This window comes from Varanus komodoensis, unplaced genomic scaffold (assembly GCF_004798865.1).
Source record: "Varanus komodoensis strain SLA01 unplaced genomic scaffold, ASM479886v1 scaffold113, whole genome shotgun sequence".
Lineage (NCBI taxonomy): Eukaryota > Metazoa > Chordata > Lepidosauria > Squamata > Varanidae > Varanus > Varanus komodoensis.
The window spans coordinates 621,584-645,020 of record NW_025335325.1 but is presented as its reverse complement, the minus strand read 5'-3'; the positions used below and the strand labels follow the sequence as shown (position 1 = coordinate 645,020).

The 23,437-nt window shown below is 52.0% G+C and overlaps 2 protein-coding genes across 2 annotated transcripts in view; both read left to right on the top strand.

The window, feature by feature from the left end:
* KCNN1 (potassium calcium-activated channel subfamily N member 1) overlaps positions 1-4,982 on the top strand; it is a 38,427-nt gene extending 33,445 nt beyond the window's left edge. The window contains exon 8 of the mRNA XM_044420994.1: positions 4,677-4,982. Coding sequence (XP_044276929.1) covers positions 4,677-4,982 — 306 coding nt within the window. The remainder of the gene's footprint in view (positions 1-4,676) is intronic.
* Positions 4,983-17,294: 12,312 nt separating this feature from the next.
* LOC123018693 (MARVEL domain-containing protein 2-like) lies at positions 17,295-23,036 on the top strand. Its single transcript, XM_044421004.1, has 5 exons — positions 17,295-18,326; positions 18,842-19,023; positions 20,038-20,209; positions 21,942-21,992; positions 22,917-23,036. Exons 1-5 carry the CDS (start codon positions 17,295-17,297, stop codon positions 23,034-23,036), a joined length of 1,557 nt encoding a protein of 518 aa, XP_044276939.1.
* The last annotated feature ends 401 nt before the right edge of the window (positions 23,037-23,437 follow it).

Sequence of the window (23,437 nt, the reverse complement as noted above, 5' to 3'; positions counted from 1 at the left end):
ATTTCCTTCTCCAGTGGATCACGTTTTGTCAGCGCTCTCTGCTATGACCTGTCCGTCTTGGGTGGCCCTGCACGGCAGAGCTCACAGCTTCACTGAGCTACGCAAGCTCCTTACCCACGACAAGGCAGTGATCCATGAAGGGATTACTGAATTTAACTGACTGCAAACCAGAAGACCAGTGGACTGAAACCAGAGACATTACTAGGGAAGAATGCAAATGGACAATTCTAGTATCACAAAGGAAGAAAAAGCCTAGATGGATGGCAGAGGAAACACTGTTGCCAAGAACAAGTCAGAAGCAAAAGCAAAGGTGACCAAAATAGGGTACAGTCCTGAATACAACTTTTCAGCAACTATCACTTACAGACAAAAGTGGTAATAACCAATGTAAAGAAATAGAAGAGAGCCATGAAAGAGGAACAACAAGAGGCCTCTTCCAGAAAATCCAGGAAATCAAAGGAAATTTGTTTTTTGTAGGAATGCTGAAAGACAAACAAGGGAACTTACTATCCAACCAGGAAAAAATAAAGAAAAAGTGGGAACAATATACCGAAAGTGGAGTATACGGGATTCCACTTGTATCCAAGCTGTAGAGGCAGAATCAGTCCAAATCCTAACAAGAATATGCCAGCAAATATGGAAATGAAACAATGGCCCACAAACTGGAAATGTTCTATACACATTCCAATCCCCAAGAAAGGAGGTGCAAGAGAGGGCAATGACCACAGGACCACTGCACTGACTCCCCACACAAGCAAAGCGATGCTCAGAGGGTTGCAACAAGAATAGTATCCTGTATGGCATGAGGGATGCCAGATGTTCAGGCTGGATTCTGATGAGAAAGAGGCACTGGAAATCATATTGCAAATATAAGCTAGTTACTGTAGTGCACCAGAGAATTTCAGAAGACCAGTTTGTGCTTTGTAAACTACAGCAAAGCCTTTGATTGGGTAGGTCACAAGAAACTGTGGATGACTCTGAAGGAAATAGGGTATCTTAATGCCTGTGGTGGACAAAAAGCTACCATGATACCATGAGGACAGAATATGGAAAAACAGGTTGGTTTCCCCTAGGCAAAAGCATCAGATAAGGATGTATTTTATCTCCCTATCTAATCAACCTGTGCCCAGAACCTATTTTAAGGAAAGCTTGATTAGGTTCAGAGGAAGGAGTAAAAATTGGTGAAAGACACATTAATAGCTTAACAAATGCAGATGATACCATCTTACTGTCAGAAACCAGCAAGGAATTGAAAAGTCTTCTGATGAAAGTGAAAAAAGAAAGTGCAAAAGCAGGACTGCAGCTGAATATTGCAAAAACAAAATCACAACACAGAAGAATTACAGCACTTTTGACATCAGTGAAGAAAATAAAGTGAAATTTTGTATACCTCGGCTCAGCCATCAATTCAAAGGGAGACCGCAGCCAAGGAATTCAGAGCAGACTGAGACTTGGAAGGGCAGCAATGATGGAACTAGAAAAGGCCATCAAGTGCAGGGGCATTTCACTGGAGACCAAGGCCAGGGTGATTCACGCCACTGTGCTTCTCTGCTGCTGCGCAGGACAATGAAGAAAGGTGACAGGAGGAGACTGATGCATTCCAAAGACAGTGCTGGAGGAGAACTCCGCAAATACCCCGGGCTGACGGAAAGGCAAACAAGCGGGTCCTAGTCCAGATCAAGCCGGAGCTTTCCCTAGAAGCAGCTGTGACAAAACGGGGGCTGTCCTACTTTGGACTCCTCATGAGAAGGAGAGACTCCCCGGAGGAGACCATCATGCCAGGGGAAGGGGAAGGCGCAAGAAGAAGAGGAAGACCAAATGAGAGAGGGATGGCTTCCTTCAAGGAAGCCACAGCCTTGCATTTACAAGGGCTGAGCAGGGCTGTCAAGGAGAGGGCATGTTGGAGGCTCAGTGAGGTCTCCACAGCTTGAAGACAACTTAATGGCACATTGCGGCAACATCCACCTTACTGAATGCCGACCCCACTTGGTTCAGCACCATGAATGGCTCCGCCCGAAGTGCTCACACACACCGCCCCCGCCAGTAATCCTGGACCACCAACCTCCACTGGTCACACGGGATTGGGTTGTGGGGGCACTTTCTTGAATTAGTTGATCCCTTCCATTTCCATCTCTTTTGAGGTGGTTTTGAAGCAAGACTGTCCTGTGATGACAGTATTCATGGAACTGGGCAAAGAACTTACTGTAAAATAAAATAAAGCATTACAGTTTTCTTGCATGGAACTTGAGTAAATTGATTGCAATAGCTACCTATGTACCCGATATAGTTTAGGTATAGCAAAATATGCTATTATTTCTTAGGGACTTCCAACAGAGTCAGCTCAGGGATCTGTATATTTTATCTATGCATAAATTAAGAACACAAGACCACAAGAAAAGCCCGGCCAGATTTAGCCATGCACTAGGCCAGCACTCTGTTGACAAGCCAGCTGCCCACAGGATCCCTCCAGCAGGACGGGTAGAAGACCTCCTCCTGCCCAAACTGCTCTGTAACTGCCCTTCACCCCACCCGGTGATGGAAGGTAGCACGTGGCTAGCAAGCTGGCGACATGCAGGTACGTGAGGGGGCGTCACACGGAGGTGGGCAGAGACCTGCTCTCTCCTGCAGAGGAAGGCAGGACGGGCTCCAACGGAGCCAAGCTCAGGGAACCCAGGTTCCCTTTGGATGCCAGGAAGCACTTCCTGGCAGTCAGGACCCCGAGGGTGAGGAGTGGGCTCCTACGGGAGGTGGTTGAGGCCCCATCGGTGTGGGTGCTCAAGGACAGGGTGGACGTGCACATGGTGGGCGTGTCGTGAGCGGAGCCGGCTGGTGCCGGAGGTCAGACTAGATGGCCTGGAGGCCCCTTCTGACTCGCTCTGTTTCTGTGTTTCAAGTCTCGCAGCCACAGAGAGCTTCTTCCTCCATTAATCTGTCTCATCCGTTTTCAGAGCCCTCCAAATCTGTGGCCATCATTGCTTCCTTTGGCAACGAATGCCACAGTCTGACCATGTCTGGTGGCTTCATGGAGTGACCTCTTCGGGTACTAGTACTGGTGCAACAAAAACTCTGCACAGTGTTCTAAGTGTAGCTGCACCAAAGATTTGCACAGGGCATGTTAAGATCTTGGCAGTTTTATTTTCTGTCCCTTTCTTAATCATGCCTAACATGGATTTATCGTGGGCTTTTCATGAAGCTGTCCACCCTGCCCCCCCCAGATCCTTTTCTTGGTCACTACTAGCTCAGATCCCATCAGTCTGTACCTGAAGTTGGGATTTTTGCCCCAATATGCCTGTCTTCAGACATGCTCACACTGAGCTGCACTTGCCATTTGCATGCCCGTTCTCCCTTCTTGGAGAGATCCCTTTGTAGCTCCACACAGACCCTTATGGTTTTAATTGTCCTAAAAAGTTTGGTGTCTTCAGCAAATTTGGCCACTGTTTTTTAACCAGTTAGTGATCCTACGAGGACCCCCCCCCCCCCACACACACACCTTTTATTCCATGACTGCCAAGTTTACTTGGGAGCCTTTGATGAGGGACTCTACAAGGCCAAGTAAACATCGGTTACCAGATCAGCCAATCCACTTCCTTACTGACACCCTCAAAATACTCAGATAGATTAGTGAGACAGGACTTCCCATTTGGAGGTCATATTGATTCTTTTTCAGCAGAGTTTGTCCCACTATGTACTTACTGATTTTATTTTTAATGATTCTATCAAGCGATTTATGCAGAACAGACATTAAGTCAGCTGGCTTGTAATTTCCCTCCTGGGTCCCTTTTAAAACATTGGTCATTCCCAGTCTTTTGGTACAGAGGCTGATCTTAGAGACACATTGCGTATATTTGTAAGAAGGCCAGGAATTTCATATTTGAGCTCTTTAAAAACTCTCAGGTGGATGTCTTAACATTCAGTTTGCAGTGAGGTGCAGTATGTCGTCTCGCATCACTGCTTTTCTGCAAACTCTGTGCTCTTCCACAGCAGCCATGGGGAAATCCCAGCTCTGCTCCCTCTGACCCTGGGGAGCAAAGCCCCCCGGATCTGCCAGTGAAGCAGAAACCGCCCTCCCCCTCCCCCCGGAGGGGCAGGCAGGCTGTTTGCGGTTCTTCTCTACTTCTTGCTTCTTAGGGGGACGGACAGCCTTTGGCCCAACTTCCTGCAACCCTTGGACTAATTTAAAAAGCTCTCTCCATGGGGGGCTTTTTCAAAACTGCAAAGAGGGAGAGCCACTGCTGTGTAGTGGACTGGGGACCTGGGGTCAAGTGGTGGACTGGGGATGCCACTCCATCAGGAAGCTGACTGCGTAACTTTGGACCAGTCACCCACTCTCAGCCCACCTCACAGGGTTACTGTTCTGAGGATAAAATGGAGTGGATGAGATCTGTAATCACCTGGGGTTCTTTGCAAGAAGCAAAAGGCAGGTTGCAGAAATGCAGTAGAGCAGCAGCAATATTCCTTCCCTGGAAGCCCACTGTGCGGGGAATAGGAGGGAAGGGGAAGGATGGCATGAGCGAGAGCGAGAGCAGCGGGAGAGCGCGCGCCCGTCGGGGCTCTGCCCTGCCGACTCTGGCAGGGAACCCGCTCCTGGCTGCGGGCCGACTGCGCGCGTCTCGATGGGGAGCGGAGCGGGGCGGCTGCCCCTGCCCTAACCTGCCGCTTTCCCCTCGCCCCGCCAGGCGCAGAGCGTCATGTGCGACATGGTGTCGGAGCTGCAGGAGCGCAACGAGGACCTGGAGAAGCGCATCAGCGCCCTGGAGGGCAAGATCGACCTGCTCGGCCTCACGCTCCACGCCCTGCCCGGCCTCGTCAGCCAAGCCATCCGGCAGCGGCAGCGGCAGCGGCAGCAGCAGCAGCAGCAGCAGCGCGCCGCCCGGCCCGGCGGCGCCTCCAGCGGCTCCGAGTGCTCTTCGCGGACTCCCACGCGGCGGCGGCGGGCCCAGGCCCCGTCCACCGCGCCCCACACCTCCTCGGACAGCGGGTGACCCGCCGCGGGCGCGCGACTTCGGCGGCCATCGTGTGGCCGGTATCTGCGCCTCCTGCGCTTTTGTCTGGAGAGCCTCGGAGAGAGAAGGGGGGCGAATCCGTCGGGGGTGGAGCGGGGGGAGCCTTACAAAATCCCGCGGGGTCGTGCGGACGAAGGAGAGCGGGGTCGGCTCTGCGCGCGCGCGCGAGCGAGCGACGCGGCTGCAGCCTCGTTCTTTGCGGGTACCCCATCTCGGACGGCGGGCGAGGCGGAAGCGGGGCCCCGGCGCAACGCTTCCCGTAGCCGCTCCCCGGGGGGCGCCCTCCATTGTATACGCCAACCAGCGCGGGGCATGCCGGCAAATCAGCAAGGAGGTTTCGGGCCTTCTGCAAAGCAGGCGGGTCATAGTTACCCCTTCGAAAGCCAGCCGGCCGGCCCAGAATATTTTATTTCATCATAGGGAACACTGCGTTGTTTGGAGCGTCTGTTCCCCTGCGTGGCCACCGTCAAGATCGCGGCTCAGCCCAGGGGGTGGGAGGGACGACTATGACGACGGGAGACGGCCGTTAGCATCCCTGCTAATTAAAACGAACAAACAAAAAACCTTTTAAACCACTTGCATTGAAAGACATTTCCAGTCTAGCAAGAGTGGTGGAAATTTGTTCAGTTTGCATTTTAATCTGGATTTCCTTGATTTTGTACCTCAGAAATGTGAACTGAAGCTCAGTTCTCCTTCAGAATTTGCACTTCTCTGATGGAAAATCCAACCAAATGTGTACATTAGGCAGTAGACACCAACATGCATGTTATAATAGGTAACATGCCCAAAATGCTTAAGAAATGTCATAGACACCTTTACAAAAATCCTCAATGTTTGGCATAAACTGAATTTAAAATGAGAAACATCTCAGTGTTCGAAGTGAGCCAGATTTAAGATTGGAAAAAGGTGAACCTGAGAGAAGTGAAAACTGACATACTTCTTTCCCAGAAGGGGCTTGTTCAGTAAGCAAGTGGCCTTTTTATCTTTCTTTCAAAAGCCATAGAGGTGTTCGTATTCCATTTTTTTAAAGTAACCCTATAAAAACCCCAAACTTCAAGAGCAGTTGCAAATTTCTTGTGTGGGTGGGGTGAGGGAGCGTGCCGTCCTGCCAAGCGCAGGCTAATCCGTGTGCGTAGCCCGGCTTGTTTCTTCTCAGGACGCCTGCTGCATCCTGAGCGATTGGCCTTTGACTTCCTTCTGGGAAGGAGGAACAGGGTTTGAAGTACATGTTTTGTTTGTCCTGTGGGAACTCGACACAGAAGCAAAGAGTTGGAATAGATGTCTTTGGAGACTATCTAGACCAGCGGCTCCCAAACCGCGTTCCGTGGAACCCTAGGGTTCCGCAAGCGCCTCATGCAGGTTCTGTGAAAAATCTCAAAAAGCAAATTTAAAACAGATTTTAAAATGAAACCACACTTGGCCAACTATTCAGTCATCAGTTGGAGTCCAAGCAGCAACTGAGGAAACACATCACATCATTTGGTTCCTAGGACTCTATTGTGTCATGTTGGAAATAATTGGAAGAATTCATTTGGGATATGACCGTATAATCACTTTATCCATTCATTGTATTTAAAATGCTTTCTCTTATTTCCAAATCTACTACGTTATGCAAAGCACTCAAGCAATAGGAGCAGATGGAAGAGGGAAGAACGTTGTGGGTTCACAATACTTAGTGAAAAACGAGGATAGAGTTAAGGTTCTGTGGGGGAAAATGTCTTGAGAAAGGTTCCATGGCTGGAAAAGTTCGGGAACCACTGATCTGGACCATTCCCAACTCAGTGCAGGAGTCCTAAAACTAAAGTGTCCCCATCTGCCTGCCTTATGGAAGCTTACCCTGTTTGAAACAATTGTCCAGCTGTTCTTGCCTTCCAGATGTTCCCCCTAATGTTTAGCCAACATCTGTCCATCTGCAACTTAACCTGGCGAGCCTTAGTCCTGCTCTTTGGGGCAGCAGAGGCTGCCACTGGGACAGTCCTTCAAGTCTGAAGAGGGCCTTCCCCTTTCCCAGGCTGCAGGCTAAATGGAGCTGAGCCCTTTGACCGTTCCTCTGAGACTGCTTTTCCATAAGGCTACCTGTCTTCATAGCCTTCCTCCAGACTGCTCTGGTTTGCCTGCAGCCTTCTTAAGTGCAGTGACCAGGAATGGATACAGGCAAGGCTACACAAAAGCAGAATAAGGTGGAACTACTACTTCCAGAGAATTACGTTGGCCTTCTCTGCAGCCACACTGGCTCATGCCCACCATGGGAATACATGCAGTCTCAGGATCCTTTTCTCATGCTGAGTCAGAACTCTCCAGCCCCACACCCATGCATTTTCTTTTGCTGAAATCCAGAACTTTGAGTTTCATTTTGTTAGACTATTTTGTCAGAGAGAATGTCCACAGAATGTCCTGGTCAAGATAAATTAACTACCCGGGTTTCTTCTCTCCGTCACAGCCAGCAGGATCCTGGGTTTCTGTGACGTGGATGGAGATTACCTGGAAGGAGACTTTGCAATCCTCAGGACCACAGCACTCCCCACATTTCAAAAGCAAGTTTCATCTTGTAGTGTGGGCAAGATGGAGAAAATTAGTTTTTGCAGGGGGGATTCCCAGGCCAGGGCAGACATGCAGAATGGCAAGCATTGGTGTGCCTGGGTATCATTCCAAAGGCAAAAAATTCATGGCATTTTATTTTTCTACCTGGCCACAGTTCTCCTTTCTTCTTCTGTTTCCTTTCACTCCCCTCCCCCATAACTTGCCTCAATCTCCACCTCTTCTGAGTTGGCTTTCCAGTCTTGCTTATTTCTGAAAATGCATTTCCTTTCCCTTCCATCCATCCATCCTTTCTTCCTTTGGAATGAAATTCTGGTTGCAATGAATGAAAAAGCAAGCATAGAAACATAGAAACAGAGTGAGTTAGAAGGGGCTTCCCGGACCACCATGGGCATGTCCAGCCTATCTCTGAACCACCTTCACCGATGGGGCCTCCACCACCTCCCATGGAAGCCCATTCCACACCCTCGGGGTCCTAACTGTCAGGAAGTGCTTCCTGGCATCCAAAATTAACCTGGGTTCCCTGAGCTTGGCTCTGTTGGAGCACATCCTGCCCTCCTCTGCAGGGGAGAACAGGTCTCTACCCATCTCCATGTGACACCACCTCACATACCTGTGTGTCGCCAACAGACCCCCTCTGAGTCTCCTCTTCTCCAGGCTGAGGAGACCCAGTTCCTTCAGTCTCACCTCATACCCCATCCCTGCAAACCGGCCACCAACCTTGTGGCCCTACTGACTCTAACCTGGCTATATCCTTCCTGTAATGAGGGGCCCAGAACTGAGCACAATACTCCAGTTGTGGGCGCACCAGAGTCGTGTAGAGTGGTAGTAATACCCCTCTCGATCTAGAAGCCACACTTCTGGCTATGCAACCAAGGGTGGCGTTTGCCCTCTTGGCCACCGCATCACACTGCTGACTCAGGTTAAGCCTGCAGTCAACCAGCACCCCGAGGTCCCTTTCACAAGTGCTGCTCTCCAGCCACTTGTCACCTAATCTGTACTTATGACACCTATTCCTATGCACCAAGTGCAAGACCTTGCACTTACCACAGTGAACGCCATCCTGTTGTCTCCTGCCCACTTCCATAGTCTGTCCAGATCCTTTGGATCTGGAGTACCTGCTCCTCAGTCATGGCCACTGCTCCAGTTTTAGTATCGTCTGCGAATTTGATCAGCAGACAGTTCACCCCTTCTTCCTTGTCATTTATGAAAAGATTAAACAGGATCGGCCCTAGGACAGAGCTCTGGGGGACCCCGCTTGTCCCTGGCCGCCATCCCAATGATCCACTCTGCTTTCGGTCAGTCAACCATGCCCTAATCCACCAGACAGTGCTTTGGTGTATCCCAAAACTCCTCAGTTGCTCCACCAGGATATCATGGGGCACTTTGTCAAAGGCCCTGCTGAAATCCAGGTATACCACATCCACTGCATCCCCTCCATCCAGCCACCTCGAAACCTTGTCATAGAATCCCACAGGGTTTGTCTGGCAGGACCTGTTTTTGCAGAAGCCGTGTTGTGTGGCTGTCAGCCTCCCTTCCCTATCCAGTATCACTAGATCTCTGTCTATTATGAGCCTTTCCATTGCTTTTCCTACAATGGACATAAGGCTAAGGCTATTCTCTCAAGCACTCTCCTCTTTGATAAGAATTAGAAAAATAATGGTGATCCATTGAAGTTAAGCCTTTCTTTGCTTTTACATTTGCTTTGATTTCAAATCAGCATAGGGTTTTAAATTCATTCCAAATTGCCTACACAAAATCCTCCTAGATCAGACCAAGATGGAGCATCAAACCCAATCACCTGTTCCCAGTGGTGGACAGCCAGATGCATGCAGGAAAGAGAAAGGGGTGCTGTCAACAACTGCCCCTCTTGTCTGCTTGTAGGCAGCTCATGACCAGGGGCAGAGCAGAAATGCAAGTTGCAGTCGGGAGACTCTTTGAAAACATCAGAAAAGCCATGCTAGATTGGACCCAAGGCCTCTCTGGTCCTGCCTTCTGCTGGCTCTATAGCCAGCCAGACCCAGTAGTGGAAAATCTACAGGCAGGGCATGAGGCCAAAGTACCCTCTTGCCCATGTTCCCCAAGATGCTGCTGCTGCAGAGGGCAGCATTTAGGGTTTGAGACTAGTAGCCACTCACAGCCACCGTCCCCTCCACCGTGAATTTGGCCAGCCCTGCACAAAGCTGCTCCAACCAGCACCCCCCTCTCCCACCTTGGAGCGGCAAGGCCAGCGGTATGGTCAGTGGCTGTCTGCCCCATCACTTCCCTTGCCTGGAGTTCGCCTCCTCCCCTTTCAAGATCACCAAAAGGGCCCTGAGGGATCCAGCAGTGGCCTGGCTAGTCCAGCATCCCATCCCCATGAGGATCAACCAGTGACCACAGAGGGGAACTCGCCAGCAGGCCCGATCTAACCACAGCACTTTCCTGCCTGTTCCAAGCAACCAGGGTGTAGCCCACGGGGCCCAGGGAGTCCTGCCTCCCCTGGGGCCGGGAAGACTCACCCGCTGCTTGCAAGCTCAGTGCCTTCTGGGTTGCAGCAGCTGCATTGCCTGGCAGCCAGGGCTCTCTGGCTCTTTTGCCAAGATGAAGGCCTTCAAGCTATGCTATGCAGCCATTCCCATGCCACACTGGAAAATGGCTCTCACACAGTCAGCAGTAAAGCTCTTGGGACCCATCAAAATGTTTAGCATCCGCTATTGATGCCTGGAGATTATCTTAACAGAGAGTTTTCCAAAATCGGGAGAACACCCAAGAGGAGCGTCTTCCCTACACCTGCATTCTTCACATCTCCTTAATGGGCATTCCCCACCCCACCCCCTGTGCATGCACGTACCAAGTCCAGGGGCCATCTAGAGGCGCTGACAAGAACCCCCATTTTCCCAGGCAGTGTGGATACTGGGCTCATCAGAGCAGAGGAGACACGTGTGCACACAGATGTACAGCCTTCCCCACTGATCTCCTTATATCCCATGCTTGGAGATCCAGATCTGCCCTGGGTGACTTGCGCACGATATACAGGTGAAGCACAAGAAGCAATATTCCATATCATTTCCCCCGGGGAGACTTGGAGGCAAGAAATCCTCCGAAGGGAAGGGATGGGGTGCTCAGTGCAGCTACTTCAGCCTCCCTCCCTCCCTCCCAGTGTGATTTTTCTCCATGTGTCTCGTTCCATAATCGCAGTGCTTTGGATGCATTCCATGACCTGAAGAAAGCCAAAGTGGAGTCCTTGCAAGCTGTTCTGGTTTTGTCTTGTTTTTAAAGGGTCTATGAGCAGGCGATGGAAAAGGCTAGGCTCCCCTCAGAGTCATCAAAAGTTCCTGGCAGAGTCAGGGATGCTTAAGAAATCTGCCGTGGATTCAAATGGGTTTGGATTTCTCACTATTTTCTCACTTTTTGGTGGGGACATCGCATTGGTTGGCATTTTATGCACATGGGCATGAATGTACACAAGGTATATCACACACTTGTACTGATGTGTATTGGCACCCATGCACATTAGCACAAACAGAACGAAATGCTCCTGGAAAAATACCTGGTCAGGCCAATGGCTGAGGCTGAAAAGAAGGAGGGCGGGCAGACAGTCCGCAAACCTAGACGAGCGTCTGCACTGAGAGGAGGCCATCCTGGCAGATGGCCAAGTGATCTGACCTGGTTTGGCTGCTGTCTCTAGATTAAGGTCTCAGTCTTTTCTTTCAGAATATGTTTCCAGATGAACTGATTTAAGACAAATGAAAGCAAAACCCAGCAGCCAGAATTTCCTGGAAAAAGCTTGGGGAGAATCGAGGTAGCAGCCCTGGAAGCAAGAATTCCTTTTGGATTTCTGCGCTTTCTTGCTTGCCCTCCATGCATGTACACTTGAGAAAGGCACTGGGGGGCGGGGGGGGGGGGAGGTTTTGTAATCAAGGGCTACCCCCTCCCTAGAAATCAAAGAATCCTTCCTTAGCCCACAGCTTTGAGACTTTATGAATGGGAGATAACACTGTGGTTTACTGCAGAGGGCTATTATTAAATACATTAGAGGAATTATTAGCATTCCTATTATTACACTTACTACTATATCTTGCTTGTATGGGCTGCATCTCGTCTGTTACTTGGAAGCTGATGTAATGCAGGACCAACCACCAGTTTAGGGATGAGAAAGCCCTCCACATTTCGTGCCATTCTCATTCCGCAGTTTAACTCTGCCCTGCCATTAGGAACTGCTGGGCAGACAATTCCCTTTCCACAACAATTCTCAGATATGTGGATTTAGAAAAACGCCCCATCCATTTGTGCTCTCTTTCATGAGCCCAATTGCAGCCATACTGTTTTTGCTTTAGGACAGGAGGAATTGAAATGAGGGTCTGGGAGCAAGCACAGCAGAATGTATGGCTTGGGTTACATCGCCCATCTTCCCCACCAAACAATGAGTGACAAGGGTTGTTGCAGTCCTACAGAAGCTGGAGGGCCATGCAGTCCCCATTCCTGGTCTGATGGCACCTCAGCCCCTCCTCTGCTTTGGAAAGCAAACTTGTCAAGGAGAAATTCAGCAAGGACAATTTCTGAAGCATTCCTAGCCAGGCTGGTAGACGTCTCCAGTTCTAATCTTGAATCTTGCTGATCACATTCCCTGCCTCATCACCCCTCCACATGGAATATTGCCTGGCTTACAGGGCTGTCATATGAATGAGGTCAAGGGAAGGTATGCAAGGCACGTGAAGGCCCCAGCAGTGTTCCTCTACTTGTGGATTTATTGTTGATCCGTCGGTTGGGTGGTTTGTTTGTTTGTTTTATGTGAGCCTCTTCGAGGGCCCATTCTGAAGGCCTCCAAGAGAGTTATAAATATTTTGATAACAAACAATAAATATTTGAAATATAAAAGTATAATATTGCTTTTGAATCTAGAGTGCCCAATTTTACATTTTGTTATGTGTCATTTCTGACAAAACCACTTCGTTTACACTGACAGATAATCCAAAACATACAATTGCAAATGTGGGAATCACATGGGGTGCAACTTCAGTTTTAAAGGTCTTTCTGCCTTCACAGAAAAAGCAACCCTTTCTGTCCAGTCACATTTTTGATTCTTGATTTTCTGTGTTCCTGAATGTGACCAGTCATGACTTTTCCTCTGAAAGAAAGGCCAGAGCTTTAGCTCCGCCTAGGTAAGGCATGCAAGCAAACCCTGCAGTGGCAGCTTTTGCAGAGGGAAGCACTTCTGGACATACAGCTGCTTCCCATTGTAAGTTGTTCTCATTGCGATAGCCATTCGCACTAGACCATCTTCATCTTCTTCGTACGGTAGTAAATACAGCAACCTGCAAAGATCCGAATTCAGAGACCTGCAAGGGACAGGGCGTGTGTCCGTGCATGTGTGTGCACAACATTGCAACCAGGGACTGCCTGCACAAAGTGCCCCTCCGAAAGGTATCGCTGGTGCCAGTTTGGGCAGGCAACAATGAAGGTCTGGTGGTGAAGTGGGGTTTGAGCTGAGTTGAGAGTGTGGGGAGAGATTCCCCTTCATTGGACTCGTTCCCTCCTTGCCTCAAACAAGCCCTCTTTCTCATGGAAGCTTCTTGCCTGCTTCCATCTACATGCAGGCCAGCTGATGGCTTGTCACATCCAGACTTCCTCATGCTCATGCTTGGCCGCTGGAATCCATGGGGCCTGGATGGCAGGCACGGGGAGTCCACTTACCATTTCCTTGTTGTTCCTTAGATGCTGCGGGTCTCTGCGTGCTTGCAGCTGCTCTGCACTGCTGCTCAGCCAACGGACAGGTGTTCAGAGCCATGTGCCATGCAGGAACATCATGCAAGTGTGGAATTTTGGGTTGGCCCCACAGCCAAAACCACTATTTTTCCATCTCTGAAGCATCCAAGCAGGAAGGACCAGGATCTGCCACTTTGTCTGGTAGAATGGCAGCTACAAATTGAGCCAAATAAATATATGACATGATTCATGAAATATGAAGCAGGAAGTTCACCTGTTCCTTCTTTCTTACTCTAATAGGGCTTGGACTTAAGTTTAAACTTTTTCCTCCCCAGCTTATTTTTCAAAAGCTCGCAGAAAAAGATACTGCAAAAGTTTGGGTTAGACACCCCCACCTATGGGCAAGCTTTCAAGTTCACAGCACTCCTGAGACTTGGTGCCTTCAAAAATGATTGAAGTTCGCAAGGCTGGGAAGAGAGAATTTCTTGGTTGAGGTCACAAGCATTGACCCTGTTTGCCATACATTTCAAATCTCAGATCATAACTGTGGCTTTACTGGGGTTTTGTTTTGTTTTACCAGCATTATTGGCCTGTTCCATTGTCTGAACCTTGTTGTGTTTCAGCATTTGGGCTTTAGAAACCACAAACAGAAGCAATGATCTGTTCTAGAATCAAAACGAAACTTAGCATTTCAGATATAATAGAAGGCTTTTATTTTTATTATTCTGTATTCAGTAAATACCTAACACCATACACAGGCCTGATGTTTTGTGACTGTAGCAGGAATCTGTTGTTTTGTTTATGGGTAGGCAGGTGCCTGGGCAGGTTTTGGAGGCAACCCTATGCATGTCCAGAGAGAAATGAGGCCTATCATTCCCAGCGTGCTGGAGGAATTGTTTCTGTCCAGACATGCACAGGGTTTTGGATTGTGTCTGATCTCCATTTACGTAACGCGCACATATGCTCAGCAGCATACAGAATCCCACTATAGTCATAAGTGTAATTCCATTCTGAAACCGCAAAGACCAGAGCTTTCTTGTCACAATTCAGCACCCATTTGGGGGCCAGTTTCCAGATAAAATGCCCACTTGGAGGGCTCAAGACACAACCGGGGTTGCCAAGAAGCACAGCAGCTGCGTGGAAGAAAGAACGGCGGCTGCACGATCTGCCCCCCTTGTGTGAGCAGGAAAGGGCAGGATCAGGGCAGAACTGTTAAGAAGCGACCATTTGGGGTAGGCCTTACTAGATAAACCAGTCCACTCTCAGCCAACTGAGAAAAGGTAGAGAGACTGAAGCCTCTTAGAATACAGCCTGCCTGCAAATGCTTTGGCTTTCACCTCCCATCAACCCCAGCCCACGCTGGGAGCTGTTCTCCAAAGCAACTGGAGGAGTGAGGCCTTAGCGGGGCTCCTTCCCTGTCACTTTGCTGCCATCTTGTGGCCAGCCAGACCACTGCAGCCACCATCCCCTGGCCTTGCAAAACCAGAAGAGGACACAGGCGTCAGCTCCAAACTTCAGCTTTTCCTGCTGGCAGCTCAGCCCCTGGAGGGGTGTTTCCAGCTTTTACAGCAGGGAAAATGCACTGAACCAAGAAAGCATGGAATGGATGGGGAAGTTTCAGGAAGGGAGGCAGAGCCTTCTCCGGAACCACAGAGGGCAGCTTTTTCCTGCAGGCCTCAGGTTGCACAGCCTTGCATCAGTGGTCTTCTCTGCCTGTTTGCTTGTTTTCAAATTGTGTCTCAAATTTAGATCTACTGAAAGGCTAGAATGTCTTTGGAGGGACACCCCTACCTTTGTCTACCATGATCCTGTGGAGCCTGAATTGGCACATAACGCTCATCTCCAGCTTGCCCACAGTTAATATTTAACAGCATCAGAACCAATAACATGCCCGGCCAGGGCTTCTGTCCACTGCAGCATTATCAGTAGGTGTGTGTGTTTGCGGTTGCATGGCTGAGGCTGGCCCTGGGGTTTCTGTGCACTCTGGAGACTGCTGGGAAAAAGGAAGCCTGTGTTTCCTCCGAGGGTTGGAAGAATAGCAGGTCGGATGCTTCATCCCACCATCTACATCCCTGAAATGCTAGAAACTGGCAAGCAATTGCAGAAGGTACTTTGTGATGGGCTTTGCCCATGGGGAGGGGGTGCCAACAGGGTTAGGCATGGGGGAAGAAGAGTTGGCAGGGGGGCTCTGAGGATGGGACAAGGGGAAGGACGCCGGTCCATGTGGGTCTGTGGAAACCGGAGATGCTCTTACAAAGCAGATGGCATTGACTGCTTAAGGGTGAATGGGGGTGCCCTGGGAGTCTGCAGGGAGGCCAAAGGGAGCAGGGAGCCCAACTGCCTGTTGGGGAGAAGAAAGAAGGAAGGCATGACGCCACGAGTCAGGTGGGGCATCCTGCCACTCCACCTCAGCCCCCAGGTGGGCCATTTTCATACCCTGCAACCTAAAATAAATAAATAAACCTCTTGACATGCTTAGGATTCAAAAAGGAGGGCAAAAACAGCAAGAAGAACCATCCATATAGCACATTCCCTTTAAATAGATTGGTATGAATCTTGTGCTCCAGCCAGAGGTGGAGTGCGGAGCAGCCCACATCTTTCCTCTAGAGTCCAGATCTCCACGAGGCCCTTCATTCCACCATCCTGCTGTCCCCCTGGGGGCCTAGGAGTTCTGCTGCATCTGACCCCCTGGATGTTTGGGCTTTTTGCTTCCTTGTGGGCACCCCTCCTGCTGCCCCCCCCCCCCCAAATCTTTCTGTCCAGGGGGGTTTCCTGAATCACAAATGCAGCCCTCTGGGCTGTGCCCAGAAATAAAATGAGTAGGTGCAAACCTGTACTGTCCCCCATGCTCTTGAGCAGGACCCATGAAACCGAACAGCTGCCCTTTGGCTTCAGCTGCTACTGCAATTAATAGAAATAAACCTCCCTTCGCTCCAAAGAAGAAGATGTAGATGTACCCTTAGAGAAGGTCTTTTGATACCAACTCTCAGATTTCACAGAAGGCAGGATTACTGGAATTGTTTTATCCTATAATTGACTGCTTAAAGGGCTGGGATCTGGGGAGGGGAGGCAAATAAGGCTGGGCCAGGCCTGTGACCGGCTGCAGCATGCCTGGATCTGTGCCCCCCGATCCCCATGGCTTCTGCACCCCTGTCCTCCCTGGATATGTGCAGCTGTTTCAGCTGCTCTCGCCAGAGCGTCCTCCCCAACCTGGTGGCCTCCTGAAAGGTTGGGCTGGAGGATGATGGGAACTGTAGTCTAGCCCATTTGGAGGGCTCCAGGTTGGAAAAATGTTGTGCCTTCATTTGGGAGGTGAGCTGGACGGCAGGTGAGTAAGGGGGCATTCAGCAGCTGCCACCACAAAGCTGGCCCCCAACGTTGCGCTGCAACCTCCTTCCATTCGCTCCCACATGGGCTCCCTGCATTGCACGCAGCCCAGTTGCTCAGAGAAGCCTGTAGGGAGAGCCTGGCCCACAGGGGCTCACATGAGAGCCACGCAACGGGACGTGAGCATAGCCACCCACCCAGCCGAGTCCCACAGCTGCTGGAGCACATCAGCATCGCATGCCCGGCCTGGACCCCTCAGGACTAGCAGCCCCTGGAAGGCTTCTGCTCCTCCATGGAGTTGTCCAGCCCCTTCTGGACGCCACGCACACTGGCGGCCGTTGCAACACCCTGTGGCAGTGAGTTCCACAGTTTAGCTCTGCCCTGGGTGAAGACGCACCTCCTTCGATCTGTCCTGAGTCTCCCACCAACCCAGCTGACCCTGCTGGGTTCCAGCACGACACGAGAGGGAGGACAATGTCTCTCACCACCTTTGCCACACCAGGTGTCCTTCTGCAGCATCCCTCCCGCAGGTGTTCCCTCCTGGGGAGTTGCTTCGGTTGCTGGATCGCTTGAGGGACAGTCACGTGCCCTTCTCAGCCCTTTTTCCAATTCCACGATGTCCTCCTTCAGGTGTGGTGAGCAGAGCCCCATCCAGACTTCTGTGTGCCGCCTGCACCCCCTCCATTTCTTTGCAAGACCCGTTGAGGGAGGACCTTGCTCCAGTGGCCACTGTGGTGAATGGCAGCTGAGGATGACCCTCTTCAGCCCCTGTCATGGGGGCAGACGACTGGCGGCCAGCCGCACCCCATGGAAGCCAGCACCAAGGATCCGGGAACCTCACTGGTCCCCCGGAGCTCACCTTCCTGTGGGGTTTTGCCTTCGGCCTCCAGCAGCCAAGCCCAAGAGTGGCCACTCTTGAAGCCCGTCAGGCGATTCGCTCCACCTTCTGCAGCCACGGCAGAGGCAGACCAGGTGAAGCCTCCTCTCCTGACCTGCTCCCCAGAAGGGGCCCCACTGGTTCATCCATGGTCGGGGTGTCCTCGTAGGACTGCCTTTGCTGCCCGGGAGTGCTCCAGCGATGGGGAGAACGAGAGTCCCCCCTCAGATGCCGCAGCAACTCCAACACTGGGGAGACCCCCAGCCGCCATGGACCAGGGGAGCAGGCCAACTGCTCCCCCCAGCTACGAGGAGAAGTTGGAGGCTTACAACCAGAAGTACTCCTACATGAAGTCGTGGCCAGGTCTCCTCCGCTTAATGGGCGCCCTGGAACTGATTTTCGGTGGGATGGTCTTCGCCTGCACGGCAGCGTACATCCAGAAGGACTACCAGTGGCCTCAGCTCTATGGAGATTTCGCGGGAGCGGGCTACGGCTACGGCTACGTCGGACCGATGGCCCCTTTCGTGCTGGTGGTGGCCAGTCTGGCGTGGCTTGTGACAGTGATCCTGCTGGGCCTGGGCGTCACCATGTACTACCGGACCATCCTCCTCAATTCGCACTGGTGGCCGCTGACAGAGTTTGCCCTCAACCTCACCCTGTCGCTGCTGTACATGGCCGCTGCCATCGCGTACGTCAATGACGTCCGTCGGGGCGGGCTGTGCTACTCTGTCTTTGCCGCCAACCCACTGGTCATGGCCCTGTGCCAGGTCGAAGGGGGGCAGGTGGCAGCCATCGTCTTCCTCTTCCTCACAATGCTGCTCTACCTGGGAGGCTCCTTCACCTGCCTCAAGATGTGGCAGCGCGAGGCTATCAGGAAGCGCCTGCTATCCCTGGTGAGACCCCGTCCTGCAGATGATGGTTGCTGGACAGCCCCAACTGGACCCCTCCCCTTTCCTGCCCCCAGTCACTGCAGGGGGCAGCTTTTGAGCACTAAGACCCTGCCTACTAGAGCTAGATGGCCCAAGGGCCTGTCTTTGGATCAGGCAGATTCCAGTGTTGCTATATAGACCAGTCAGAGCCATGAGGACTAGAAACTTGCTTATTTTTAGGGCAGGGGACATAATTCTGAGGTCGAACTCCTGCTTACATGCAGAAGCCTCCCAGTGATGAACTCAGAAGAGGAGCCCAACTTTTGCCTGAGCAGCAGTGGGAGTCCCTTTCTTGAACCCGAGTCCCTGGGGTTTGGGTCAGTGCACAAAGTGGTCCTGGGCTTGCCCGGCTGGTGAATGGGCTTGTGAGGAGGCTGCTCCTCGTGCTCCCACTTGCTCCAGCAGAAAAGATGCCCATGGCCCTTGCTCTTCCCCCAAAGGCCAGGCGTGAGCAACCTGTGCGCCTTTTCCTCCCACAGCCAACGCCAGTTGTCTTACGAGCCGCACCTCAGCTGGCTGCCTCCCGGGATGACACTGCCCTGGCCAGGAAAGCCACCAGGCACGTTGAGTTCTTGGAGAACGGAGAGGTCCCAGAGAGGCTGAATCTCGTCATCCCGACAGGCCACAACCCCAAACCTCACATCGTCCCTGACTATGTCATGTAAGTGAGGAAGGGGCCCTGGGAATGCTTGGCAGGTCTTTGTACTTTGCCAGGCCATCCTGTTGCCTAGCCACAGGTAAGGTCCCATTGTGGATTCATTCCCCAGGCAGGTGAGTCTTGGAAGCATTTCAGCGAAAGGTTGCACTCCTGTACTGTAGCAAAACACCAAAGGAGGAATCCTGAGCCAGAGCACACATCTAGGTGCTTTTTTTCCACTATCGGCACACATGCGTTTGTTGCTGCTGTTGGTGGTGACGGGTGAGGAGGGTCAGAGAAGAACCTGGAGCTGTGGCAAGGTGGGACATGCTGGACATGGGGGCAGCAGGGACTCCCCAACAAGTGGGACCTCCTCAGGCAATGATGCGGAACAAGGGGAGGCTGACGCAAGCCCCCCACGAGCCAACTGTGCGAGGCGGCTGCCAAGACGGCAATGCAAACTTGGGGTGCATCAAGAGAAGCGGGGATCTGCTCATGGGGAGTGACCGGCCTGCCCAATTCTGAGTAGGCTGGGCTGCACTTCGGAGTCCTGTGCCCATTTCCAGACACTCCATTCCAGGAAGGCTGCGACAAATTGGAGCAGGTCCAAAAAGGAGCAAGCAGGGCCGGGAGGCGCGTCAGAGGAGCCCTGGGAGGTGAAAGAGCTGGGCGCAGGTGCCCCGCAGGAGAAGGGCCGTGACATGTGGCAGACATCGTGTGGAGGGCAGGGAGCAGGCGAGACCCACATGTGGGCTTAATTTTAGGAGAAGTCTAACTGTGTGGGCTGCTTAGTAGGTGCCAAGGCTGCTGGGGAACTCCTGGGGTCTCCTGCACTGGTGGGGCTGCAGACTGAGGCGGCCCCATTAACAACAAGCTGCAGCACAGAGTCTGCCTAGTGCGGGGACTCTCCAGCTCAGGGTTCCTTTGAAATTCTGACGAGGGGCACGTCAGTCACCTGCTTGGCCATGAAACTAATTCGCATGTCTGCGCATCATCTCTTCTGATGGTCTGTTTTGTTCTGGTTTTTGGTCTGCGTAGAAACTACCCGTCCATTGGAAGCATGACTGAGCGGGAGAAGTACAAAGCTGTCTTCAATGACCTATATGCCGAGTACAAGGAGCTGTACCGTGAGATCAGTGCTGCAGAGCAGAAATTTCAGGACCTGGATGCCATGATGCGCCAGCTGCCTCGCCACTATCAGAATAGGAAGGTCACTCACAAGTTGTATCAATGGACTTATTCTTCTTCATTTGGCTTTGTGTTGCAAATTGCAAAAGGGAAAAGGAAGGAACTTCCCACCATTTAGAATTAATAGCAGTTCTGGTATATTTGTGATTGGTGTGAGATGGTCCATCCTGCTGTCTGTCAAGCACAGCCATTCAATACAGATAAGTGCAAGGCCTTGCACTTGGGGCACAGGAATGGGTGTCATAAGTGCAGGTTAGGGGACAAGTGGCTGGAGAGCAGCACTTGTGAAAGGGACCTCGGGGTGCTGGTTGACTGCAGGCTGAACTTGAGTCAGCAGTGTGATGCGGTGGTCAAGAGGGCGAACGCCACCCTTGGTTGCATGGCCAGAAGTGTGGCTTCTAGATCGAGAGAGGTATTACTACCACTCTACACGACTCTCATGCGCCTGCAACTGGATTATTGTGCTCAGTTCTGGGCCCCTCATTACAGAAAGGATATAGCCAGGTTGGAGTCAGTGCAGCGCAGGGCCACAAGGTGGGTGGCCAGTTTGCAGGGGATGCCGTAGGAGGCGAGACTGAGGGAACTGGGCCTCTTCAGCCTTGGGAGGAGGAGACTCGGAGGGTTAGGGAGCAAAGCTCAGGGAACCAAGATTTAGGGTGAATGCCAGGAAGCACTTCCTGACAGTTAGGCCCCCAGGGTGTGGAATGGGCTTCCCCGGGAGGTGGTTGAGGCCCCATCGGTGAGGGTGCTCAAGGATTGGCTAGACATGCACATGAGAGGCATGTTGTGAGTGGAGCCAGGGGTCAGACTAGATGACCTGGGAGGACCCTTTGGACTTGCTCTGTTTCTATGTTTCTAACTCCTTGGGTCAGTGGATGCATTTGTAATGGTGAGAGTGTTCCATGGGCACTCTCACAAAATGGCTACCATGGGGAGAAGGGCTTGGCCATTCACAAAACGTCTGCTATGGTGTGTGTGGCTGATCACCCAAGCCCCATTTCACAGAAAGCAAGCTGGGGAGCTTAAAAGGAAAGAACTTCACCCAAGAACCTAAGGGGAAAGGCATCAGAGGGGGGACAGAGCTCCAGAACATGAGTAGCCTTCCAAATAATTTATTTAAATTGAAAAAGATCTTAAGAAATAAAATAAAAGAAGTCCCTGGGAGCCTGCCTATCATCAAGGGACATCCCCATGGCTACCAAGTTGATGTTGGAGACCCAGTTCTGGTGCATAATAACAATATGATTAATAACAAGAAGCAGCTCAAGTAAATGCTCCGTTCTTTGCTTTCCGACTGGCCCTGCTGCTTGGAACAGATCCGAGAGGCCGAAGTTCCCGAAGAAGCCCTCCAGGGCCATGAGCAGAAGGGTGGGCAGCTCCTGAGAATGAGACCTCTGTCCTGCTGTCAGGTGTAACTCCAGTGTTGGTGCAACACATTTTTAAATACTCTTGAACGGAGGCACCAACAGTCCCTTGCAAACACCACGCACTGCTAAGCAGGTCCAGCATGGTCTGGGACCTGCCCCCATGCAGCTGAAAAGCGGCACCCACAGAGCTCCGGGGGAGGCTCAGGCTGACCCTTGGCTTGCTCATCTCCCCTGCAGCACCCACACCTCTCCCACCCCGAGGCAACTCTCTAGTACGGGAAGGGCCAAAGGCAAAAACGGGGAGGATGTGACACTGAAAAGCACTGGCACTGGGCTTCTTTTGTACAGAACTCTGCATGCTGTTTCCCTCTCTCTTCCCCTGTGCAGGAGCAAAGTCGACTCTCAGCTGTGAGGAAGGAATACAGGACCAAAAGGAAGGTACGTCAGGCCTGTCATTTCAGGACAAGGCTCTGAAGGCTGCCGAGTGGCAAAGTCTTTCACTCGCGTGTTGGGATTTCAAAGCCCCAGGCTGGGCCACACACTGAGAAAGCAGATTGGGTGTGCATTCAGCCCCACACACATGGCAGCCAAACGGTGGTCTGTGTAGCTGTGGGGCTACAGCAAGCAAGCTCAAGAGGCAGAGCTCAAACGCCAGAGAATGGTGCATGTTTGGTAGCAAAGCAAAGCAGGGCACAGCTCCCCAACCACTGGCAAGGCAGGGCTCTGGGCAAGAGGCACCACTCAGGAGTCCAGCGCAGGGTGAGCCCTGGGCAGCCTGGCCAGTTTCAGATGCCCTGACAAGCCCTGGATGTGATGTATTGGTCTCTCCTCCTGCAGGTCCTGGGACAAGGGGAGGAAGAGGAAGGGGAGACAGAAAAGAAGATGTGTGTGAGGCACAGAGAGGGAGATTGAGAGAGGGGAAGGAAGCAAAAGGAAAGGATTGCCAGAAGGAGAGGTGGATGAAGGGGAGGAAAGACAGGGAGAATGAAAAAAGAGAATGGAAGAGGTGGTAGAGAGGAAGTGGGAAGGCAAGGAGAGGAAGCAAGTGGGAGAGCGAGGCAGGTGGAGAGGACAGCACAGCCAAGGAAAGGGTGGGTGGGTGTGTGGGAGGAGGAAAAGGGTGCCTGTCCGCACCAGCTCATGCCCCCTGTGCTCTGGCAGGGCACCGTGTGCAGGTGGAGGGCCTGGGTGGCCGATGTGTGTCCTCGGAAGCAAGGCACTCCTCCTGGGGGGCGCTGCTCCTGCAGCGCAGCACACGGGGCCTTCTCACAGTCTTGTCCTGCTTGTGGCGACCAACATCCAGGCAAGTCCGGGAACCGTCATTTCTGATGTGCTCCCTCCTCTGCCCTGTCTCCCTCTCAGGACCCTGCTTACCTGGAGAAGCAGCAGCGCCGCGATTATCTCAAGAGGAAGCTGGCCCACCTGAAGGCCCAGATCCAAGCCTATGACTGGGAGGCCGGTGAGGGCTCCGTCGCTTTCTGACTGGCTGAGCTCCCATAGCCAGTGTCCACACGCAGACCACGACACCTGGCCACGGGCTCTGAAGTCTCCCAGATCACAGGGTTGGGGCAAGCTCCTCTTCTTGGTTTTTGCACCATTCCTGGCATTTTGCCTACGCAGGAACATCTGCAGGGTGGCTGGAAAGGGGGCGTTGCTCTCGCTGTACGGATTGCTGTGTGTGCCAGGGCTCTCTACTGCAAGGGCAGCATGGCCTGCGTGCTTGCAAGCGTATTCTGAAAACAGCCTGGAATTAAGTCAAATAAAAAGATGATTTGCTGGGAAGCTGCATGGGCCAGTGACTAAGGGCAGCACAAAAAGACACCTGGGCCTCTTCCAACCCTACTGTTCTTCTGCTCCCCTGCTGCAGCTCCTTGCTGCCCTGC